At 34.1% G+C, this 24,277-nt stretch overlaps 1 protein-coding gene across 1 annotated transcript in view; it reads left to right on the top strand.

Annotated features, from left to right (window-relative positions):
- The window catches only part of FSTL5 (follistatin like 5), a 996,384-nt gene that overhangs the window by 768,090 nt on the left and 204,017 nt on the right, over positions 1-24,277 (top strand). The window contains 1 exon segment of the mRNA XM_043971840.1: positions 10,392-10,512. Within this exon segment, the coding sequence (XP_043827775.1) occupies positions 10,392-10,512 (121 nt within the window).

Below are 24,277 nucleotides of genomic sequence, written 5' to 3'. Positions count from 1 at the left end.
TGACACACACTCCACTTAGACACAAAGAGAGGCAACCACTTGATGACAGATGTAGTTTGGAGGAGTAGAGCATCTAGTAGAAAAGAAGAGAAATTACTGTGACTTCAAGAAAGAACTTTTCTTTACAATTAAAAATTGGAATGCAAAGTGGTCCCTGAGAGTCTAGTTGCACAATGCGGCCTATAGAGACACTATGTCCAGGGATGTAGAGGTGGCAAGCTTTGTGAGGATTCTACGAGGAAAGAAAGGATATCAATCAATGCCTTTTAGTTCCAACATCAGAAATTCCCTTGATCCCATGTGAATGATGATGATAACAAAGATTACAGTAATGATGTCTTCTTTTACTCATATAGTACTTTAAATTTTACAGAAATTTCACATGTTGTTTCACCTGAGCCTTCCCATAACTTGGGAGTGAGATGCTATTATTATTTCCACTCTGTAAATGTGAAAACAGTGGCTGAGAACACAAAGTGGCTTGTCCAAGTTTATAATGTTAGTGACTGAGGAGAGATTTTAACTCCATAGTTCCTGCATGCAGGTTTAGCACTTTACTCTGCCCCGCTATGGTGTCATTCTGTGTATATGTCCACTTTTCTCATGAACACTGTGAATATTTGTAGGAGATTTATGTTGGGTGAATGTTAAAAAGAACACACAAAAAACTCTTCTTACTATTGTTTAATAGATAATTTGGATGGAAATGTGTCTACTTTTTAGGTTTTAGTAAAGAACATGCCAATAGGGTCATATGAGTCACAGTTGAAGAAATCTGGACACAAACATGCCCTAGATTTCTTTTTTTTTTTGGGCAATGAGGGTTAAGTGACTTGCCCAGGGTCACACAGCTAGTAAGTGTCAAGTGTCTGAGGCCAGATTTGAACTCAGGTACTCCTGAATCCAGGGCCGGTGCTTTACCACTGCCCCCCCTAGATTTCTTATGATAGATTGGTAGTTACTCTCCTGGGAACCCAATGTGCAAACTTTCAGAATGTTTATGTTATCAAGGTAACCTAAAGAGAACCCAATGCTTGTAATCCCCCAGGATCAATGAAGAATCATTTATCTATCTCTTAATTTGCATTTAATTAAGCAGTATATTTTTAAAGCAAGTGTTCTAAATAAAGTTTCTTTATCATTAATTATACTCCTATGTTTCTCATCCTAACAGCTTTTTAAAAAGTGATGAACTATATCAGAGGCACAAGACACTTGCCTAACAAATAAATAAGTAATCCAAAAAAGAAATCCTTTGCCTTTGAATCATTACCTAAGTGATTTATTAATTAGTTTTGTTTTATTTTATTTTTAATTGCTTATTGGTAACTGATATATACTATCAAAATTGTGTGGGCTCAGATGATAAGGGATACAATAAAATAAATTATTATTCAAATAATAAAATGTTCATATATGTATATATATTTAAAATATTTTGAGAAAACATTTTGATATCATAGTCATTCAGATTAAAGAATATGTGATGATTCTATAATACTTTTCAGAGAAAAGAGAAATAATTCAACTTTGCACTTTTAAAAATAATTATTTTATTTTAAAATTCTTTTATTCCACCACCCCCTTAGAAAGCAAGCCAAGTGATATCAAGTATACATGTGAAATCATATAAAACATTTCCAAATTAGCTATATAAAAAAGCAACAACAACAAATAAAGTGAGAAAGTTATGCTTCAATCTTTACTTAGAGTTCATCAGTTCTCTCTTTGGAGGTGGATAGCATTTTTTCATCATGAGTCCTTTGGAATTGTCTTGTATCATTGTATTGATCAGAGTAGCCAAATCTTTCATAGTTCATCATTATAACACTGCTATTACTATGTACAATGATCTCCCAGTTAATCTCACTTCACTTTGCTTCAGTTCATACAACTCCTGCCATGTTTTTAGCCTCATCATTTCTTATAATACAATATAATTATTCTTCAGAATGGTTGGACCAGTTGGCTACTGCACGTAGAATTCATTAAGATACCTGTTTTTCCTCATTTCTTCCTGCATTTATCATTTCTGTTAGATATGCGGTGGTATCTCAGAGTTCTTTTAATTTGCCTTTCTCTTATCTATAGTGATTTAGAACTTTTTTAATGTAACTATAGTTTTATTTCTTCTTCTGAAAGCTACCCATTCATATTCTTTGACCATTTATTAATTAGAAAGTTACTCGTATTTTATAAATTTGAATGAACTTGCTATGGATAAGTAAATATATGTGTATGTATATGTGTATGTGTATATGTATGTGTATATCTATTGGATATTACTTGTTTTATATATATATGCATATGTATTGGAGATATTTATACACACATATTATATATGTATATATGTATATCTCCAATACATACACACACACACATACACACACATATATATATATATATATATATTCATTAAATATTAATTCATTATCTATGGTACCTTTTAGTAAAATGTCATTTCCATGATTATCTCTTTTAATTAGGTTTATTTTTGTTTTTGCCTTGTTTGAGATCACAATTGCTACCCTTGTCTTTTTTTTTTTTTTGAGGTGTAGTCTAATAGCTTCTCCTCCAGCCCTTTATTTTAACTCTGTATGTATCTTTCTGTTTCAAGTGCATTTCTTGCAGACAAAAGATTGTTGAATTCTGCTCTATACTTCATCTATATTCTTGTTTTATGGGTTAGCTTATTCTATTCACATTCACATTTATGATTGCTAAGTGCGTATTTCCCTCTATCCTTTTCTTCTGTTTATATGTTCTCTTTTTCTTCTGTCCCTCCTCAAAAGTCTGTTTAGCTTCTGATCATTGCCTCTTTTAAAAAGCTTTTCCTTTTATCATCTACTCCCACCATACCTCCTATACCATTAACTTCCTTTTCCCTTATTCGGTAAGATAAGTTTCTATACCCAACTGAGGTATACGCATGTGGATATATTTCTGTGGATATGTCTATATGTGTTTATTTATATATGTTTGTATGTATTCTTTCTTTAAACCATTTACAATGAGATTGAGGTTTAGACATTACTGGCCCTCCCCCATATATCCTTCCACTATAAAAGATCTTCCTTTCATACCTCTTTTAAATGAGAAAAAAAAATCCCATTCTACTCTACTTCTCCCTTCTTTTTCTACAAGTGCATCCCTCATCTTCACCCCTACATTTCATTTGGTGATCATACCAATTTATTAGACACACTAATGACCTCTGTTTATGTAGACTCCTTCTAACTGCCCTAATAATGACAAAATCTTTAGGAGTTGGGGGGCAGCTAGGTGGCACAGTGAATAAAGCACTGGCCCTGGATTCAGAGGACCTGAATTCAAATCCAATCTCAGACACTTGACCACTAGCTATATAACCCTGGTGCAAGTCACTTAAAACCCTCATTGCCCCACCAAAAAAAAGAGAAAATATTAAATAAAAATAGTTGTTTTTTAAAATCCTTAGGAGTTACAAACATCATCTTCCCATATAGGAATATAAAAACATTTTACTTTATAAAGTCCCTTTTTCTATGTCCTCAACACACTGCCAGCTGCAGCCAGTGCCAGCAAAGGTTTCCTCCCATAACTCTCTTTTTGACCAGTTGTCAGACCCCCTTACTATCTCAAGTCTAAGAGCTCCTGAAGGCAAGCAGCTCCAGACCTCTATTACAGACCTCTCCTGAAAAACTCTAATTGCCTTAGACTGTAATAATATCTCCTTCTGACCTTTTATTAGCACTACTGCTCCAAAATTTTATTTGAGACATTTTTTTTAAATTAGTTGTTTAGAAGGAAATTTTGGGAGAGTTTCAGTGGGGGTTACAGATTTTACTTTAGCCATGTTGACTCTACCTTCTCCATAGGCAGAAATTATTTTTCTCCATTCTGTTTTCTTTTCTTTATAAAATTATTTGTTATTTTTTTCCCTTAATTACATATCACTAACATTTTTACTCCAATCTCTTTGGGGTAATTTTAAAAATTTATAAACTTACAAAATGAGAAAAGAAAAAAAAAAACTTTGTCCACAATACACAGCAAAATGTAGAGAGTAATTCAATATAAAACAATACATTTCCATGTCAAGAAAACCTTATTATAGAACCTAACTGGGAGCTCCAAACCACAGAGAAAGACCCAAATCAGAAACACCAGAAGATATCATGGACTTCATAACTTACTTCAAGTATATTCAGAAGAGTTTATATAATTCTATTTGCCTAGATTTCTTGACAAATGTCACATCTATAGAATATAGTCACAATTTTGCAAAGACTGTATCCTCTGGTACATTAATATGACTTAGGGGAACAGTTTTAAAATGTCCTGAATGCTAGAAAATTCTGGCTGTGAAAAATCATCTAGCCCAATCAACAACTGTACAGGTGTTTTCAAATTGCTTGGACTTTATTTGAGACAGAAGGCCCTGAATCAGAGAAAAATGATCACGGTGAAATTCTATAAGAAATTCAGTTTGGATCCTGAAAATAGTAAATAGTCTAAGGCTATACCTATTGTCTATTACTACATTGGCCAAGGAAGTGTAGGGACTCTTGGAGGTCTGAAGGCCCAAAGTTGTAACAACTGATATAGGGATACATGAGGATCTATAAAACCCAAGGTCTATTAGGAGAATTGGGTTGAGTTTCACCATGTTCTTCTCTCCTGGATACTGGCTTTTGGAGTTTAAAAACAAAATAAGTATATAGACTATAACCATGCCTAGGACCAGAATTCCCTCATAAGGAAAACTAAAGTGGTACTCTATTTTGGATTATTGAAGCAGGAGACATAGTTGGGGTTTTTTTGTTTGTTTTTTTCTTTTTGTTCATTATATTAATATTTCCCCATTACATATAAGGATAGTTTTCAACATTTGTTTTCATAGGTTTCTTTTCGTTCCTAATTTTTCTCCCACCTTCCCTTCCCTCCCTCCTCACCAAGACAGAATCGCGCATCTAATTAGGTTTACCATGTGCCAATTACATTAAACATATTTTCTGCCATTAGTCATATTGTGAAAAAGAAGAGTCGAGCATAAGGAAAAACCTCAAAAAAGAAGGGAAAAAAAACAACCACAAGTAGAAACAGTATGGTTCAATCTGCATTCATAAACCACAGTTCTTTTTTCTGTATAGTTGAGAAACATTTTCTATTATGAAGTCCTTTGAAATTGTTTTGGAGCATTTGCACTGCTAAAAAGAGCCAAGTCCTATCACCATTGATTCATCACACAATGTTGCTGTTACAATGTATACAATTTTCTCCTGGTTCTGCTCCTCTGTCATCATTAGTTCATATAAGGTACCTTCCATTTTTCTCTGAACTCCTCCTGTTTCATCATTACTTTTCACATTGATTCTTTAACTAAACTTTGTGTTCTAAATTTCCTTCTTCTTCCCTCCCCCTCATCCCTCCCTATGAAATCCAGAAATTTGATACAAGTCATACATGTTCAGTTATGCAAAACATCTTATTAGTCAGGTTGTGAAAGAAAATAGACAAAACAACACCTTTAGAAAGAGGAGCTAACAAATAAAAATTATACTTCAATCTATATTCAGATACCATGAGTTCTATTTCTGTTGATGGTTTACATTCTTCATATGCCCTTCTGATAGCATCCTGCTCATCATTTCTTTCACAGTTACTATTATTAACTGTATTACTCTCCGTCTTATTCTCTTCCCTCAATATTTAACATATTTTTTATCTTCCTTTACCCTATCCGTCCTCAAAAGTGTTTTGCTTTTTACTTCCCCCTCCCCCAATTTGCCCTTCCTTTTGCCTCTCTCCCTCCCTTCCTTATCCCCTTCCCTTCCCAATTTCACACAGGGTAAGGTATATTACTATAGCTCTTGAATGTGTATGTTATTCATTCTTTTAGCCAATTCTGATGAAAATAAGGCTCACTCACTCTCCCACTCCTTCCCTATCTTCCCCTCCACTCTATAACCTTTTTCTTATTTCTTTTATGTCAACTACTTTTCCCCAGTCCACCTCTCCCTTTCCCTTTCTTCCAGTGCATTCCTCTTACCCCTTAACTTTATCTTGAAGATGTCTTCATGGGTCAGCTAGGTTACACAGTGTACAAAGCATCATCCCTGGACCCAGGAGGTCCCTAGCCCAAATCCAGCCCCAGGCATAAGCCATCCTACCCTGCCTGCCCGACAAAAAAACAAGGATAAACAAAAAAAAATGCTTTACAAATATCATCTCTTTGTATTCAATTCACACGTTTGCTATAAGTATATTCCTTTCAGCTGCTCTAATACTGAGAAAAATATTATGAGTTAGAAGTATTATCTTTGGACGTAGGAATGTAAATAGCTTAATCTTTTAATATCTCAAATGATTTCTTTTTTTTTAACTGTTTACCTTTTTATGCTTCTCTAGGGTCTTGTATTTGAAAGTCAAATTTTCTATTCAGTTCAGGTCTTTTTATCACATATGTCTGAAAGTCCTCTTTTTCAGTGAAGTCCCATTTTTTTCCCTGAAAGATTATATGCAGTTTTGCTGAGTACATGACTCTCTGCTGTAGTGCCAGTTTCTTTGCCCTCTGGAATATTATATTCCATGCCCTTGGTTTCTTTATTGTAGATGCTGCTGGATCTTGTTTTATCCTTACTATAGGTCCACGGTATTTGAATTCCCTTTTTTAGCTGCTTACAATATTTTCTCCTTGACCTGGGATCTCTGGAATTTGGCTATCATATTCCTGAAAGTTTTACTTTGGGGAATCTCTTTCCAGGAGGTGATCAGTGGATTCTTTCAGTTTACTTTATTACCTTCTGCTTCTAGAATATCAGGGGCAATTTTTCCCCAGACAATCTCTTGGAAAATGATGTCTAGGCTCTTTTTTTATCATGGATTTCAGGTAGTCCAATTATTTTCAAGTTATTTCTCCTAGATCAATTTTCAAATTTAGCTGTTTTTCCAAGGAGATATTTCGTATTGCTTTCTATTTTTTATTCAATTGGGTTTGCTTTACTGTGTCTTGGTTCCTGATAAAGTCACTAGCTTCAATTTGTTCAATCCTAATTCTTAGGCAATTATTTTCTTCAGAGAGCTTTTGTATCTCCTTTGCCATTTGGCTTTTCAAGCTGTTGCCTTTTTTCTCTTGACTCTCCTTCATTCCTCTCATTTCTCTTTCCATTCTTTCCTCTATCTTTCTAAATCTTCCTTCTATCTCTCCTACTTTCTCTTCAAAGTCCCCTTTGAGCACTTTTATGGCCAGAGACCAATTCATATTTTTCTTGGAAGCTTTGGATGTTGGAGATTTGATTTTGTTATTATCTTCTTCTGAGGGTGTATTCTGGTCTATCCCCCCAAAGAAGCTGTCTATTGTCCACTGTCTTTTTTGTGCATTCATCTCAGCCTGCAAGCAAATGTCTGATATTAGTCATGTTGTGAACCACCCCCACCAAAAAAAAAATAATAATATAAAGAAAGCTTTAAAAAGGATACTTTGAACTGTATTCAGTCTCTATCAGGCTGTTCTCTTAGGTTGTATAGCATTTTTCATCATAAGTTCTTCAGAGTTGACTTTGATCATTGTATTGCTGAGAGTAGTTGTAATTCACAGTTGATCATCACACAGTACTGTTGTTCCTATGTACAATGTTCATGTGTTACTGCTCATTTCACAGTGTATAAGTTCAGTTATTTCTGAAAGGAACTTGATTGTCTTTTCATATAGTACAATAGAATTCCTTAATAATCATATACTATAACTTGTACAGACATTCCCTAATTAATGGGCATCCCTTTAACTTCCAATTCTTTGCCCCCACTAGAGAGCTGTCCTAAATATTTTTGAACATATAAATCCTGTTCCTTACTGCTTTTTGTCTTTAGGGATATGGACCCAGAAGTGATATTCCTGGATCTAAGGGTATATGGGGTTGTATAACCTTTTGAGCATAGTTCCAGATTGTAAAGTAGTAATTCTTTTTTGCAGTCTGCTAAAACTTATAAACTCCATCTAAGAATAGATTTTTTTTAATACACAAAATAAAATTCATGCCAAAGCTATCACATATATACTTTCATATATCTATTAACATCACAGCAATGAAAATATGCATTTGTTGAGTGTGAGGTTAAGTCATTAGACCATGATCTTCCCCAGTTTTAGGGGGCTAGTTACCCATGTACATGCTCCAATAAGGAAAGAAGAAAAAAGGAGATAAAGGAGGGAGGGAAAAGGAGTAAAAGAAGAAAAAATGTGTATTAAAGTGTTTTTTTTTCACTCATCATTTCATAGAAGAGAGAAACAAGTGAGTTTACTATAATTCAACAACTTCTGGTAACTGAAAAGACACTATTCTGAATAACCCATGTTTACATGACACTTTATGTTTACTATGCATTTATAACTGATTTGATCCTCACAAAATCTTGTGAGGCAGATAACACAAATATCATAAAACATAGATGGGGAAACAGACTAAAAGAAATTAAGTAAAATTTTAAATTACAAAGCTAATAAGTATCAGAGGTAAGACAAACCAGGGCTTCTGACTTCAACTTTAATATTCTTTCATATTGCTCCCTGTGACTTCCTTCTAATCTCTTAATTTGTTCTAAGACTTATAGGAATATATAAACAATATATAAAAATGTGATTATTACATATTGAGTCAATACTTGTGCATGTATTAGGAGCCTAATCTCTAAATTGTTTTCCTTTTTCTACAAACAACACATAGAAAACTAAATAAATCATGGCATAGTTAGGCTACAGCTGTAGGAAGAAGATTGTCTTTGGAGTATGAAACTGAGTTCATATTTTAGCTCTACTTACTTCCTCAAGTGTGGCCTTGGAAAAATTGGTTAATTTTTGTATATCCGAATTTCTTAGTTGGAAAATTAGGGGACTGATCTTGTTTAAGTTTAATATACCTTCTACATCTAAATCTCTAGTCTTATGGCCTGAAATCAAATTTAAACCTTGCTCTTTTGTGCATCTCCATGTGATCGTGGATGGGGCAGTTACTTCTCTTTAGTTTTATCATTTGTGAAATGAGGAATTTAGATTTGGTAACCTTTTAGTTTCTTTCTAGCTTTCACAATCTATAGTCATTTTCTGTTATATAACTAAGTGACATCCTTGAATCAGGAAGATCTGAGTTCAAATTCAACCCCATATATTTATTAATTTACTGTCTACCTCACACTCTCTATCTGCCTCTTTTTTCTCATGCAGAAAATTGTGATAATTATAACACTTATCTCCCTTAGTTGTGGTGATGATCAAATGTTATAAAATTTATAAATAGCTTAGCATACATGTGGTAGTCTAAAAATAGTAGGTATTTCATAAATGCATGTTCTCTTCCATCCCCACCCCCTAGCCAAAGGCAGTCTGCTTGATTTGTTCTGGTCAGAGGGATATTCATTAAATAGAAAACATATTGGCAGATGTTAAAAATAATGGTTTCTATGAAGCCAACATAGTGAAAAGTCACCCAGTAGAAATAGCATTGGCTGAAAGTGACACTTCTTTTAAAGGAGTTAGTAAATTCACTTTGCAATAAATTAATGGGTAGTTAGTTGCTCATATGCCAGAGAGAACTCCACAGCGGGTTGATAGCAATCCTCAGTGTTCCCAGAACTGGTTTTTAGATTATTGACATCCAACTAAACCATGATGAAGACTGCTCAGTCATTCAGGAAACACATTGAACAACAAAATTCTGTCACTTTATGTTTTAAAACAAAGAAAGACCTGATAGTGAGTGTAGGTAAGGAGCTAGAGATTACACAAAGGTATATTACTCTGGATCTTTAAAGGATAAAAAAATGCTAATGTGAAAAGTGAGTATACTGCAAGCAAGCTCAATTGTATTCATTTTCCCTACAGAGAAAAAGGCAATTTTGATGCAGTCTCAATATTGAAAGCTTAAACCAGTATGGGAACAAGTAATCCCGGATTGAATTATTCCATATGCAAATAAACTTCTTCCTTGACACCTAATCAAAGATCTATTGAAGGAATTGGGGAGTTAGCAATAAAGTGAGAAAGTAGTTCTAGTAAATAAAACAAGTTTGATATTTAATAGGTTCTAGGGAAATCTCAAGGTCATTTGATTTATGAATGATCAAGCTTAGAGACATAAAAATCCATTGTCATTCTATTCACAAAAAACAAAAGAAACAAAACCCCAGCTAGTCCAGTTTATTTTGACTTCTGATATTTCTACAAATTAAAAGGGGACATGAAACAAAAAAAAAAAGCATTTGTAAAGTACCTACTACACACCAGGTACTGCGTCAAGTCCTTTACCCACACATACAGACACACACACACACACACACACACACACAAACACACACACACACACATCTGACAGTTACAATGTAGTTCACCTTATTGTTTTATTTATTTCCTATAGGATTTTGGAGATGATGGATCCCTGTACATTACTAAAGTTACCACCACACATATGGGGAATTACACCTGCTATGCAGATGGCTATGACAAACTATACCAGACTCACATCTTCCAAGTGAATGGTAAGAAGCACATTGTTGCAGTAATTATGTTCCTTGGTTCACTGGGTCTTTAAAAATATTGTGGTTGACTAGAAAGGGAATACAATATTATTTCATTTCTCAATTCTCAATTAAGTGAATATCAGTTGAAAAATATTTTTTTAATTTTTTTGATTATTTAAAGTAAATAATGTGAATAAAAGAGCCTATTTTACATCATGTAATATTCTAGTCTCAAATTAAAGTTTCATACATTTTATTGTTGTCCCTTTAGTGCACAATAACTTTAGAGTGACCAATTAAAAGCATGGACAACCTGAATTACCTGTCTAAATCTCTTATTATCTATACAACCCCAAACCCAGGGTTTATTTTATTTTATTTTTTTTAGTGAGGCAATTGGGGTTAAGTGACTTGCTCAGGGTCACACAGCTAGTAAGTGTTAAGTGTCTGAGGCCGGATTTGAACTCAGGTACTCCTGACTCCAGGGCCGGTGCTCTATCCACTGCGCCACCTAGCTGCCCCAGGGTTTATTTTTTAAAAGTAAATTGACAATTGAACTTATAGCTGCCTTAACCACAAAAGCAGTTAGACTGCATATTTGATTAATTGCTTACTAGTTGTTTAAATCAAAGGGATATTTGCCCCTTTCCCACACCTGCCCCTCCCCTTGATTCTATTCAGTCTCATAGGCCTGAGATAAGAAATATCTTATAGCCCTATCTATGACATTATTTAGCAACTAGATTGTAATTTTGCCTCAATGAATGGGGGATGCTATGAAAATTAATTTAAAAACATTAATAAATGTCTTATTTCCCCAAATTAAGTCAGTGCTATTGTCAATAATTAAAGATGGTGGTTGCAGGATTAATTCCTATCCATGTGGCTGTAAGAATCAACCAATAGTATGCCCACCTGAAGATTCTTCTTTGTGAGTTATAATCCCTTATGAGCTTGTCCCTGCAAAACAATGTATAAGGAAAGAAATATTATAACAGAAAAAACAATGAACTACCAGCAACTAAATATGTGAACTATTGGGTAAAATACTTAACTTCTTTGATACCAGATTTCCTCATATATAATATTAGATTATCCAATTTAGATTCTCTAAAATAGAGACCCTGATGTGGGTTACACAAACTAGTTTTATTTTTTAATTGATAACTATATTTTATTAGAATTAGTTTCCTTTGTAATCCTTTGTAGATGATCTTATACATTAAAAGTATTCTGAGAAGAGGTCTACAGACTTCACCAGATAGCCATAGGGGTACATGACATATGCAAAAAGGTTAAGCATTTCTGCTTCAAGAGGTCTACTTTAGGGCAGCTAGGTGGCGCAGGTGGATTAGAGCACCGGCCCTGGAGTCAGGAGGTCCTAAGTTCAAATCCAGCCTCAGACACTTGACACTTACTAGCTGTGTGACCCATGGGCAAGTCACCTTAACCCTAATGCCTCACTAAAAAAAAAAAAGTCTATTTTAAATAAAAAAATACAACCAGAAAAATTCAAAATTCAATAATTCTAATAATAAAAACTCTTATTATGACAAACATTTAACCAAGTGTCTACTATGTGTCTCATGTTTAGGTACTATGATAGTTAGATATGAAAGACTTCCTGAGTTAGTGCTATGGATTAGGACATGAAAGTGCAGGCAAGTCCTGGCCCATTTAGGAGGTCACATGTTATACAGGAAAATAACATTTATAGCACAAACACACATAAGGGGAAGAATCTGGAACAAGGGAAAAATTGCTTACTCTGTAGTCAGAGGGCCTGGGTTCAAGTACTTCCTTTGATACAAACATCATCGATGTAATATTAAAGAGTTTCTTAACCTTCCTTGGCCTCAGTTTCCTATCTGTAAAAGGAAGGGGTTGGACTAGTTAGCTTCTGAGGTTGTTTCCAGCATGTAGATCTAAAAATATATTCTAAGTGGAAATCATATTGCATAGGTGTACATAATAAAATACAGTGTGATTTTTTTTGTGTGGGGGGGAGAAGAGAGCAATTAAAAACAGAGGGGTTCAGTACAGGCTTTATATTTTCTAAGCCGGGCCTTAATGGCAACTAAGTGTTCTGAGAGATTTAGTTATAGAAGGACTGCATTACATGAATGTGGTATAGCTTGTGCAATGGTATGGGGATAGGAAAAAGACTGTTTTGTTTGAAAAAGAACAAAAAGGACACTGGCGGGTTCAGGGGTGAGATGAGGGGATAAGCATTTACATCAACCCGACAATGTTCCAGGCACTGTGATATGAACTTTAAAAAATTATATCCTTTGATCTCACTTGATAATGGCATGTATAAAGGTTAATGAAATTATTTAATAAGAATAGAAAGGTCCTTTGGATTCAGGTTATGAATGGCCTGAAGGGCCAGAGTTATTGTCAAAGATTCCTGATTAACTTAATGTGCAAATTCTCATTTTTTTCCTCTCCAGACTCCTTTATATTTTCTGAATTTATTGAGGACTCCAAAGAGCTTTGATTTATGTGGATTATATCTATTGATATTTATCACATTAGAAATTCAAACTGGGGGTGGGGGAAGCCACGGTGGCAGAGAGAAGCTAGGAAATTGTCTCAGCTCTCCCCAGGTTCCCTCAGAGTCAATGATAAATAAAGCTGCTAAAGAGATTCTGGAGTGACAGAACTCACTAAAAGATGGAGTGCAACAATCTTCCAGCTCAAGATAACTCAGAGGGACTTCAGGAAAGATCTAACTTGGGTGGAAGGGGAATGTTGCTCTTGCGGACAGTTTCCAGAATAGCTATCAGTAGGTGCCTAGATCGCAGCACAGATCAGGAACTGAGGCCTCTTGGTCCTGCCTCAGTGGCAGAGAAGGCCAGCTGTGAGGCCTTCAACTCCAGCTGAGAAGGCAAATTGCCAGCCCAGAAACTGGGCACAACAGTCACAACTAGACCAGGCCAAGCCAGTTCAGTGATCAAGCCTTGAGCCCCAAAGACCATAGCACAGATTGTCAGTGAATAGGCCCCTGGTTGTTGATGCAAAAAGCTTGGAACAGTACTGTAAGGGGCTAAAATTCTAGCTATACTATCTAAAATCTAATGAGTGGTCACCAATAAATCATAAGCTTCAGCAAGAGTATTTAAGTGTTTAAGTATTTATTAAAGAGCATTAGGATCAGAGAAAAAGGTAAAAATCTAACTATTTCTAAGAGACCCCATCATCCAACCCACCATAGCAAGGTCAGGAACCAAAAAGAAATTTCATGTTCTACTCCCAGAAATAGGAGGCTCCTCAAGTTGATTGGCTGGTCATTTTGATAGACAGAACCCACAAGCAAACATCACTTCCTGACACCAAGGACCTAACCGCATGGCTTGCCCTCAGACTCCTTCTCCTCATGGTGGAGCTTTCCTACAGTACCTCTCCAGCAGGTGGCATCATTCCAATCATTACAGTACACCCTGTATCCCAGGAGCAGAGCTGAATTTTAATAGTGACAAAATAGGCTAAAAAATGAGCAGACAACAGAAAAACAAAACAAACAAACAAAAAAACCTGACCTTAGAAAGCTACCATGGTGACAGGGAAGATCAAAATATAAACTCAGAAGAGAACAATGTCAAAATGACTATATATGATGCTTCAAAGAGCAATATGAATTGGTCTCAAGCCCCAAAAGTTTTCTTGGAAGAGTTCAAAAAGGATTTTAAAAATCAAATGAGATTTAATAATCAAATGAGGGAGTAGAAGAAAAATTCAGAAAAGAAATGAGAGATTTGGAAGTCACCAGCTTGGAAAAGGAAAGCAATTCCTTAAAAAATAAAATTGGCCAAATTGGAAAAAAAATTAACTGAAGAAAGCAACTTTAAAAGTAGAAAATTTAATCTTTAAATAAAAGACTCAAAAGAATCCTAAAAAGGTAAACAGGAAAGGAAAAAAAAAAAAACATGTTATTCCATAAAATGAAACTGTTTACATCCCTATATGATGAGATGATACTTTTAACTCTTGAGAACTATATCTCTGTTAGGGTAGTTAGAAAGAATATACATAGAGTATGTGCATATAAGTTGACTTTGATGTGATGATACAAAAAAAAATAAGTTGTGAAAAAAAATTGTACTAGGAGAAAGGAAAGGGGGAGGCAGAATAGGTAAGTTACATAAAATGAAGAGGCACAAAAGAATTATTACAGTAAAGGGAAAGAAGGGAGGGGGTGAACATTGTTCGAATATTACTCTCATCAGATGAGACTCAAGAATAAATAACATACACACTCATTTAGGAATAGGAATGTATCTTACCTTTAAGGAAGTACAAGGGGAAAAGAGAAGTAAAAGTAAGGAAGGGCAGAGATGATAAACAAAAGGACAGAAAGGAGGGCAAAAGTAGTAGAAGAAAGGGAAAAGAAAAGGGAGGGGAAAGGAGAACAGATTAAGGGAGGGGGTGGTCAAAAGCAAAGCACTAGTAAGGAGAGAGTGTGAAAGGAGAGAAAAGCATAAACTGGGAGAAAATAAAATGGAGGAAAATAGACAGTAATCATAACTGAATGTGAGTGGGATAAACTCTCCCATAAAATGGAAGCAAATAGCAGAGAAGATTAAAAACAAAAATCCTACAATAAGTTGTTTACAAGAAACTCATTTGAAGCAGAGTAAATTAAAAGGTTGGAGCAGAACATATTATGCCTCAGCTGAAGTAAAAAAGAAAAAAAAGCAGGGTAAGTAATCCTCATCTCAGACAAAACAAAAACAAAAACAGATCTAATTAAAAGAGATATGGAAGGAAATTGCATCTTGCTAAAAGATACCATAGACAATGAAATAATATTAATACTAAACATATATGCACTAAGGTGTTTAAGCATCCACATTCTTAGAGGAGAATTTAAGTGAATTACAGAAAGAAATAGATAGCAAAACTGTTGGGGACTTCAACATACCCCTCTCAGAAATAGATAAATATAGCCACATAATTACCAAGAAAAAAAGTTAAGGAGGTGAATGGAATTTTTAAAAGTTAGATATGATAGATCTCTGGAAAAAAAATGAATGAGGATAGAAATGAATATGCTTTTTTTTCTTTGTGGTACATAGCATTACACAAAAGTTGATGCTATATTAGGGCATAAAAACCTCACAATCAAATGCAGAAAGGAAGAAATATTAAATGCATTATTTTCAGGTAATGATGTAATAAAAATTATATGGGATAATAGGCCATAGAAGGTAATTTTTAAAATTAATTAGAAACTAACTAATCTAATCCTGAATAATGAGTGGGTTAAACAACAAATTGTAGAAACAATCAATTATTTCATCAATGAGAATGGCAATAATGAGGAAACATAACAAGATTTATGTGATGCAGCCACAGCAGTACTTAGGGGAAATTTTAGATCTCTAAATGTTTTATTGAATAAAATAGAAAGAACAGATCAATGAACTGGGCATGCTATTTTTAAAAAAAATTAGAAAAAGACAAAAACTCAAAATCCCCAATTAAATGCCAGACTAGAAATTCTGAACATCAAAGGAGAAATGAATAAAATTTAAAGTAAGAAAATTATTGAACTAATAAATAAAACTACAATCTGGTTTTATGAAAAAAAATACTTTAGATAAATCTTTGGTTAATTTGATTTAAAAAAAGATAAAAGAAAAAAAAGGAAAAAAAAGATAAAAGAAAACCAAATCACTAGAATCAAAAATGAAAGGGGTGAATTTACCACTAATGAAAAGGAAATCAATAAATTTGACAACCTAACTTAAATGGATGAAGAGTTTTAAAATTTTTAAATACTTAAATAATCCCATTTTAGAAAAAGAAATTGAACAAGACATCAATGAAACTTCTAAGAAAAAATCTCCAGGGCCAATTTGATTTATAAGTGAATTCTACCAAACATTTAAAGACAATTAATTCCAATATTATATAAACTATTTGGAAAAATAAGTGGAAAACTATAAAATGCCTTTTATGAGACAAATATGGTACTGGTACCTAAACCTGAAAGAGCCAGAACAGAGAAAGAATATTACAGACCCATTTCCCTAATGATCAAAAATTTTAAATAAAATATTAGCAAAGAGATTACAGCAATTTATTTACGGATAATACATTATGATCAGGTGGGATTTATATAAGGATTACAGAACTAATTCAATATTAGGAAAACTATCAGCATCATTGACCACATCAATAAAAACTAACAGAAATCATATGATTATCTCAATACATGCAGAGAAATCTTTTGACAAAATATAGCACAGATTCCTATTAAATACATTGGAGCATAGAAATAAATGGAGTAAACAGTATTCATTTTAAACCATCAGCAAGCATTATCTGCAATGGGGATAAACTAGAAGCCTTCCCAATAAGATCATGTGTGAAACAAAGATGGCCATTATCACCATTCAGTATTGTACTAGAAATGTTAGCATTAGCAATAAGACAAGAAAAAGAAATAGAAGGAATTATAATAGGCAATAAAGAAACAAAACTTTCACTCTTTGCTGATGATAAGATGTTATACTTAGGGAACCCTAGAAAATCAAATAAAAAAGCTACTTGAAATAATTAACAACTTTAGCAAAGCTGCTGGATATAAAATAAACCCACATAAATCAGCATTTCTATGTTTCCACCAAAGCTCAAAAGCAAGGGATATAAAGAGAAATTCCATGGAAAATAAAATTGTAGACAACATAAAATATTTGGGAGGTTACTTGCCAAGAAAAATCCGGGAATTCTATGAACACAATTACAAAACACTTTTCACAAAATAAAGTCAGATCTAAACAATTGGAAACATATTGATTGCTCATGAGTAGGCTGAGCTAAAATAAAAAACATGATAAGTCTACCTAAATTAATATACTTATTCAGTGCCATGGCATTCAACAACCAAAAACTTATTTTTTGCAGCTAGAAAAATAATTATAAAATTCATCTCGTGCAGTGGATAGAGCACCAGCCCTGGATTCAGGAGGACCTGAGTTCAAATCCAGCCTCAGACATTTGACACTTACTGGCTGTGTGACCCTGGGCAAGTCACTTAACCCCAGTAGCCTCACCAAAAAAAAAAAATCATCTGGGAGAAGAAAAGGTCAAGAATATCAAGGGAATTAATGGAAAAAAATTGCAAAAGAAGGTAGACTAGATGTAGCAGATCTAAAATTATATTATAAAGTACCAATCATCAAAACTATTTGGTACTGGCTAAGAAGTGGAGTGGTAGATCAGTAGAATAGGTTAGGTACATAAGACACAGTAGTAAGTGACTATAAGTAATCAACTGTTTGATAAACCCAGACTCCAACTTCTGGAATAAGAACTCAGTATTTGACAAAAACTGTTGGGAAAACTGAAAAATATTATGGCAGAAATTAGGCATAGACCAACATCTAACACTGTATACCAAGATAAATTCAAAATGGTACCATTTAAACATAAAGGGTGATACCAAAGTAAATTAGGAGAGTAAAGAATGGTTTACCTGTCAGATCTATGGAGAAGGGAAGACTGTGTGACCATAGAAGAGATAGAGAACATTATGAAATGCAAAATAAAACATTTTGATTACATTAAATTAAGTTTTTTGCACAAATAAAACCAATGTAACCAAGATTACCAAGAAAGCTAGGAAACAATTTTTGCAGCCAGTGTTTCTGATAAAGGCCTCATTTCTCAAATATATAGAAAACTGAGTCAAATTTATAAGAGTCATTCCCAAATTGAGAAATGGTCAAAGGATATTATTAGGCACTTTTAATGAAGAAATTAAAGCTATTCATAGCCATATGAAAAAATGTTCTAAATCACTATTAATTATAGAATTGCAAATCAAAACAACTCTAAGGTATCAACTCACACTGATCACATCGGTTAATATGACAGAAAAAAAAAAAAGTGATAAATGTTCTAGAAGGTGTGGGAAAATTGGAACACTAATTGATTTTTGGTGGAGTTGTGAACTGATCCCAAACATTCTGGAGAGCAATTTGGAATTATTCCCAAAAGGGTATAAAACTGCGTAAACCCTTTGACCCAGTAATACCACTACTAAGTCTGTACCCCAAAGAGATCATACAAAAGGGAAAATTACCCACATATACAAAAGTATTTAGAGCAGCTCTATTTGTGGCAGCAAATAATTGGAAATTGAGGGAATGCCCATCAATTGGGGAATGGCTGAACAAATTGTGGTATATGAATGTAATAGAATATTATTGTGCTGTAAGTAATGATGAGCAGGTGGATTTCAGAAAAAGCTGTAAAGACTTACATGAACTGACACTGAGTGAAGTGAGCAGAATTAGAACACTGTACAGAGTAACAGAAACATTGTGCAATGATCAACTGATGGACTTAGCTCTTCTGAGAATTGCAATGATCTAAGAGAATTCCAATCATGAGGAAAAATGTTCTCCACATCCCAGAGAAGAACTGGATTCTGAATGGAGATCGAAGCATACTATTTTCACTTTTTTTGTCTTTGTTTTTTTTTTTTCTTGTAGTTTTTGCCTTCTATTTTGAATCTTCTCTCACATAACTAAGGAGGCAGCTGGGTGGTGCAAGGGCCATTTCTGGGCCAGTGGATAGAATCAGTGAGACCTAAGTTCAAATCTGGCCTCTGACATTGCCTCCATTTTGTCATTTGGAAAATGGGGATAATAATGTCTATCTCGAAGAGTTGTTGTGAGGATCAAATGAGTTAATATTTGTAAAGCACATAGTACACTGTAAGGCACATAGTAAGTACTATATAAATGCCAACTATAATTGTTATTTTAGGTGGAATTATAATCACCACAGTGTCAATGGGATCTCATCACAAGGTACTGGCATTAATGGGTTCTTTATTCCTCTCTGAGACAAACAACTTCCCCATGTCTTGCCTCATAGTCCTCTACTCCCATGTACCATATTGATACCACATCTAAGAAGTCATTGTCTTTTTGCTGGATTCCCCTTGCTTCAAAAACTGCTAGAACTGGATCATCTTGAGAGAATGAGCTACCCTCTCTCCTTCTGAGGTTATATTGTCCTTTGCACTATCATCATCACACAATTTCTATTTATGGCTCTTATTTTAGGCAAATTACTTCATCTCTCTCTCTCTTTTTTTGTGGGGTAATGGGGGTTAAGTGACTTGCCCAGGGTCACACAGCTAGTAAGTTTCAAGTGTCTTAGGCCAGATTTGAACTCAGGTCCTCCTGAATCCAGGGCCAGTGGTTTATCCACTGCACCACCTAGCTGCCCCCTACTTCATCTCTTTGAGGCTAAATTTCCTAATCTGTAAAACAGGAGGTTGTATTAAGTGGTTCCTAAAGTCTCTTTTAATTATACATATATCTTTCCATAACCAGCTTTTGAGTTCTGCTTTTGGCACTTACTAGGTAAATTTTATCTGAGAACTCACTTCAACAGCCTGATCTTTAGTCTCCTAATTTTTATAATGGGAAACATAACAATTTGATGACTTACCTCACAAGATTGCTATAATCTGTAACCTGAAAGCCCTATATAAATATGAGGTAAGTTTTACATGACTAGTACAACCCATTTCTAAGATTCAGCATTCCCTTTTTAGATCTGGTTAGAAGACATGTGGGAAAACAGTGTTTTTCCAGAGCTCTGTTCCAATCATACAGATTCCATGCTAATTACTAGCAAAAAGGAAACAAGGAATGGATGATTAGAAAGCATGTTCCCTGAAAATACCACTAATTATCACTTCTCATAAAAAATAGGAAAAAATACCTTTCACACTCTTAATTATCCCCACATGTGGTATAAGGAAAACCTACTCAATTCAATTGCTCTTCCAGCAATACAAATGCCAAATTAGCTCTATATAAGACTGATCTCAGGGTCTTCTTCGAAGATAGAGGCAAAGCAAATATAAAAGCTGGGTTTACCAGAATTGTTCTGTTAGAATCATGTGTACTTTTCCTTGATTTTTTTGCCCATAAAGTAAATCAGATTTTAGAATTCTAGGGTTTATAACAAGTTGGTTGGACATTTTCAAATTATTTCGTTTATATTTGTCTATGCTTGCAAGGGACACATGCATGTTGCTGCAACATTTCTATTTCTCATCACTTAAGCCTAGCCATGCATAATGACTAGGTTCTATATTCCTCATTTTTGACAGTAGCTCTTTGAGGAGCAAACAGTAGAGTGACTGACCTCTTCAGACAGCTGATTCATACATGGTTACTATTTTTCTTCAGCCCAAGACAGAATCTGGCTTTAAAATATCTTGTCAGGCATGGAGTTGATGGGTCATTGGGTCAGAATGCAACATAGGGTGATTGAACCTATGAGTCTTAAATGCTGTTCCAAAAGAAAAAAGAAAAAGCATTGCACATATTTTACAACTCTTCCATTTTTTCCCAGTAATATAATGATTTATTCTGATTGTATTAAGTTGAAACTATTTTAATTTGTAAGCTATAGCTAACCAAGGCCAGATACAATAAGCTGGAAAAAAGAGACACTATTCTGTAGAGTATATTGGCATATGTCCAAGTATAGTCATGTTTCCAAACTCATACACAGCAGTCAATGGCTATAGCACAGGATAATGACTAATTAATATAATGACACTTGTATCACAGGAGAGTGGAAAGGAAGTTAATGTGATAATGGGACTTATTTGATCTTAAAGATTTAGCGTGAGGGTACTTTGAAGATGGTTTAATTGGATATTAAGCACCTTTTCCAATTTGCATGTATACTTGTTAATCTATATGTTCTAAAACAATGGATTTCACATCATTTGAATTAATACATTGACTTAATCACATTTTAGAAATATTTTCTATGATTTTCATTTCATACAGTCTTTTGAATCATTTTGTTAATGAACCATTAAAAATATATTATGTTTGACTTCTTTTAAAAAATAAAGGAATATAGAAATATTAGGATCATTGTTCTAGGCTGGAACATATCTCCAAAATAATCTAATCCAGGACCCTCCCTCATGGAGAAGAAAACAAAGGTCTAATGAGGTTAGATGGCTTACTCTCAAGATCACATGGATAGGAATGATGGGGCCCAGGATTGAAATTAAACCCAAACCTATTTTCATTTTATTATTCTACCTCAGTTCTTTAAGATGGGCTTGAGGAGTCCCCTTTTCCTTAAATTTCCTAAATTATGATTTCACTTGCAGTACTTATAGGGAATTGCCTGAAAGGGATGTTCTCGCTTCTTTAAATATACTACTTATCAAAAAATACACTACTTATCATATTTTCAAGTGCCCTTATATATTGATTTTGAATACATTTCCAGGCTGTACCAATTAACTTAATTTAGTTTACATAATTATAGTTGAACCTTTTGATGATCATATGCATGATATCAAAGGCTAAATAGGAAATATATGTCTATAATTTCTTTTCTTTTTTAAATAAATTACAGTGTGTTTTTCTCCAACTCAATTAATGAGCTACTTTAGCCTTGCTGGACACGCCCCATAATTTTAAAATGAAAGGGAAATGACATTCAAAGTCTTATACTTTCAGGAAGCACTATGCCAGGACCATCCAAAATCACATACAGCAAAATTAATTCACTATTTTGGAGTTCCTAAAGAAAAAGACACCAGTGTTTAAACTCTTACCCATACTATCATTTAGTTATCAAGATATATTTTTCCTTCTAGCCTGTGTGGTATAGCAGAAAGGGCACTGATCTTGGAATCACATTGTGTAGCTAGAATGGGTGAACTGTGTCTCTGGATGCTATTTTCCTCAACTGTAAAAGAGAGTTTGTGAGTGTTTGTATATGAAAATACTTATACAAGCTACCTCATAGGACTGCTGTGAATATTAACATTTGTTATTGTTACTTAATAGAAGTTAAACCTCCTGAGCTCTGTCATTTATTATATGATGCCACTTAGTGGAACATGTAGTTTAATTAGTAATGAATTTGACATAATTATTTGATAATGATATTATTAATAATCTGACCAAGCAAAATCACCAATTTAGAATTTTAAAACATTATTACAAATGATCATTGTATAATGAGTGCCAATTATACGCTAAATGAAACCATTAGTACATAAAAACACTGGGAAAATAATAAACATATCTTTTCATATACATAAACATGGAGCTTGTAAAGCACTTTAGAGAACACCTCAAACCTTCATTTTATAGCTGTTTATAAATTCTGATTTTTAAAATGTATTTCTGCAGTGTATGAATGAATGGAGGCATACTTTAAGGATGTCACTGAACTGAGAGCTATAGGGACCTGACCTCTCTTTTTGATTCTGCCATTAGTTATCTGTGTAACCTTAGGTAAGTCACTTAAACTCTCTCAACCTCAGTTTCTCATCCATAAAATGAGAAAGCCCAAAATGGGCACAGGTGTAGTCAACATTCTTGCCTAGCTCTGAATCCTATGATTCAACCCTCCTTGAATTTTGTTGTTGTTGTTGTTTGTTTTGTGAGGCAGTGAGGGTTAAGTGACTTGCCCAGGGTCACACAGCTAGTGATTAGACTTGATCTGTTTAGCTTCACAAGGCAGAACTAGGAATAAAGGCTGTAGCAAAGAAGCAAATTTGGATTTTGCCAAATGAAATCTTCAAAAATGAACCATCTAGAATTTAAATTAAATTAAAATTTAATTTAACTATTCAAAAAGTTGTAAGTTTCCCCATCCTGGACATCTTTAAACAAAGCTGTATTATCTTACTTATAAGACATACTATGGTTGGACTTTATAAATATGTATTAGACTAGGAGGTGAGAGGTTCCTTCCAACTCTGAAATATATTATTGTGTAATTCTTTGCTAGGAAGCTGCCTGAATAAATCCTAATTTGCCTTCAGGTAGGTCATCTTTGTACAACTAGATCGTCAGCTCTCTAAGGGCAGGTTCTATATCTTCTACTTCCTTTTATTACTCACAAAACCTAGTATGTTTTTATGTAGCAGATTTGAAGGACGGTACAATGAGAAAAGTAATAGACAGAATCAGAACACCTAAGTTCAGAGCCCATTTTTCCCAATGACTAGTCATGTAACCATAAGCAAATCACCTAATGTCCTCAATTCTCTCATCTGTAACATGGTAATAACATTTATTCTCCCTATGTTATATGGTGGTTGCCAGTGTGAGAGTATCCCCAAGATTAATATGTCTGTTTTTTGAGTTGACTATCTATGAGTTACCTTACCAGGCAGATGCACTGGACACAGAATGTGCCTGTTTGTTGAAAAGAGCCAATCAGGAGTGAGCCAATCTTACTCATTTCTAGATTACTTTGGTGGTATTTGCTGGTTGACCTTATTTTATGTCTAGTGTACTTTCCTGGTAAGGGAAGTTATAGAAAAAATACATATTAATCTTGGGGCACTCTCATACCAAGAAAGTAGCTTCACTGTGACGTCATCATCATCTTCATCTTCATCATCATCATTGTTGTTGTTGTCAGCGTTGTTATCATGAAATATACTAATTATAACAATGGTGTTGACTACAACAAATATAATTACCATCAATGAAAAGATATGTTTTATTTATTTGATTTCCTTCATAAGTAGGATAAGTTTTTAATTACATAATAGTAAACTAATGAATAAGGAATCTATTTCTACCCATGCCTCCTGGTTGGCATAATGAATAATTGTACTGATCAGCTGTGTTATGTTATGTTAGAAGGGTTGAATCAGTTGCATAATAGTATAACATAGTGATGGCATAGGATTCAGAATCCTAACCCAGTGTCACAAGCTGTGAGGTTTTTTTTTTTTTTTTTTTAGTGAGGC

The sequence above is a fragment of the Dromiciops gliroides genome, chromosome 6 (genome assembly GCF_019393635.1).
Source record: "Dromiciops gliroides isolate mDroGli1 chromosome 6, mDroGli1.pri, whole genome shotgun sequence".
Lineage (NCBI taxonomy): Eukaryota > Metazoa > Chordata > Mammalia > Microbiotheria > Microbiotheriidae > Dromiciops > Dromiciops gliroides.
Note: the sequence above shows the minus strand (reverse complement) of the source record. Positions and strands in the feature narration are given on the sequence as shown.